Raw genomic sequence first — 1,202 nt, 5'->3', positions numbered from 1 at the left:
TTAAAATTTGCTCTTTTTTTTTTGACGTCAATTTATGAAAATTACAGTACCACACATTTTTTGTCATTAAATACGTTAATCATTATAGAAACATGTAATAATTCAACTATCGTAAATTAATATCAAAAAATGGAATAGAAAAATTTCAACTGATATCCAGGTGCTTAAGTTCTATTTTGTTCTAGGTGACATGATATGTTCATACTGTTCACATTACAGTAGTAATAGAAATTGACAGTATTACTGTATCATTTTTAATTTATTTTAGAGAAACCGATGAGTATGATACCACAAACAGTACGTTGTCCAGATGGTAAAGAAGATTGGATTCTTGGTGAAACACATTGTTATCATTTAGTTAGTAATACATCAATGTTCAGTTCAGGCTTTAAAGCAGATCATGACTGTTTCAAGGTAAGTGTCAAAGTATGCTAATTAGACATTCATTAGCAGTATAAAAGTGATACATAATTTGCAATTGAAAAAATGTCTATCGAATTAATTTTTTTTTTTTTTTCTACAAAAAACACTTCTTGATTTTTTATCTTATCAAAATTAGTTAAAATATTTTTGTTATCTCTTTTAGTTTTCTTTTTTTATATTTTTAAAACAATAATTCGCTTAATTTAAATATATTTATTTTCTGATTACTTCTATCAATTATATTTGTATAATGAAAAAAAAATAAAATAAGCATTTTTATGCAAATTTCATATACAAAAATATATTGATAAGGGAAGTTTTTTTAATAATTTATACAAATTATACGGCTTTAATAGGGAGGATTACTTCGCCTGCTTGTGCCCCAGCTTTAAATGGTGCTTGCGGGTCATCCTCTTCATCCGGTACCTCAGCCCATTGAATGACGAATTTATCCTCTTTTGGTGGTCCTTCCAGGCGAATTATTGTCAAATCTGTTTTCTCACCTTTGGAAACAAAACCATACACTGGTGTAACACGATAATGATCATTGTTGGTTGACTTTACCTAAAATTCAACCTTAAAATTTTTCTTTTCATTACTCTACCAATCATCTCCCATCCTAATTAATCCCTTATACTGATAATCTTTTAAAGAAAGGGAAAATTTATGCAATTAAAGAAAATTATTAATTGCAAAAAAAAAATTATATAAAATTTTCAAACCAATTATTTATACCAAAAAAAATTACATTATAATTTGTATTGCTTTTCTTTCTTTTT

At 26.4% G+C, this 1,202-nt stretch overlaps 2 protein-coding genes across 2 annotated transcripts; one reads left to right on the top strand and one right to left on the bottom strand.

Annotated features, from left to right (window-relative positions):
• Positions 1-268: 268 nt before the first annotated feature.
• Positions 269-435, top strand: LOAG_14948 (hypothetical protein; the record flags this gene model as incomplete). The annotated part of the gene is made up of 1 exon (XM_003150442.1): positions 269-435. A coding segment is annotated over one exon (167 nt), but the record flags the coding sequence as incomplete, so codon positions are not given.
• A 327-nt stretch (positions 436-762) lies between these two features.
• On the bottom strand, positions 763-987 carry LOAG_14947 (major sperm protein 3; the record flags this gene model as incomplete). The annotated part of the gene is made up of 1 exon (XM_003150441.2): positions 763-987. A coding segment is annotated over one exon (225 nt), but the record flags the coding sequence as incomplete, so codon positions are not given.
• Positions 988-1,202: the final 215 nt, after the last annotated feature.

Source organism: Loa loa (genome assembly GCF_000183805.2).
Source record: "Loa loa unplaced genomic scaffold supercont3.1398, whole genome shotgun sequence".
Taxonomy (NCBI): Eukaryota; Metazoa; Nematoda; class Chromadorea; order Rhabditida; family Onchocercidae; genus Loa; species Loa loa.
This window is presented reverse-complemented; position numbering and strand designations above follow the sequence as displayed.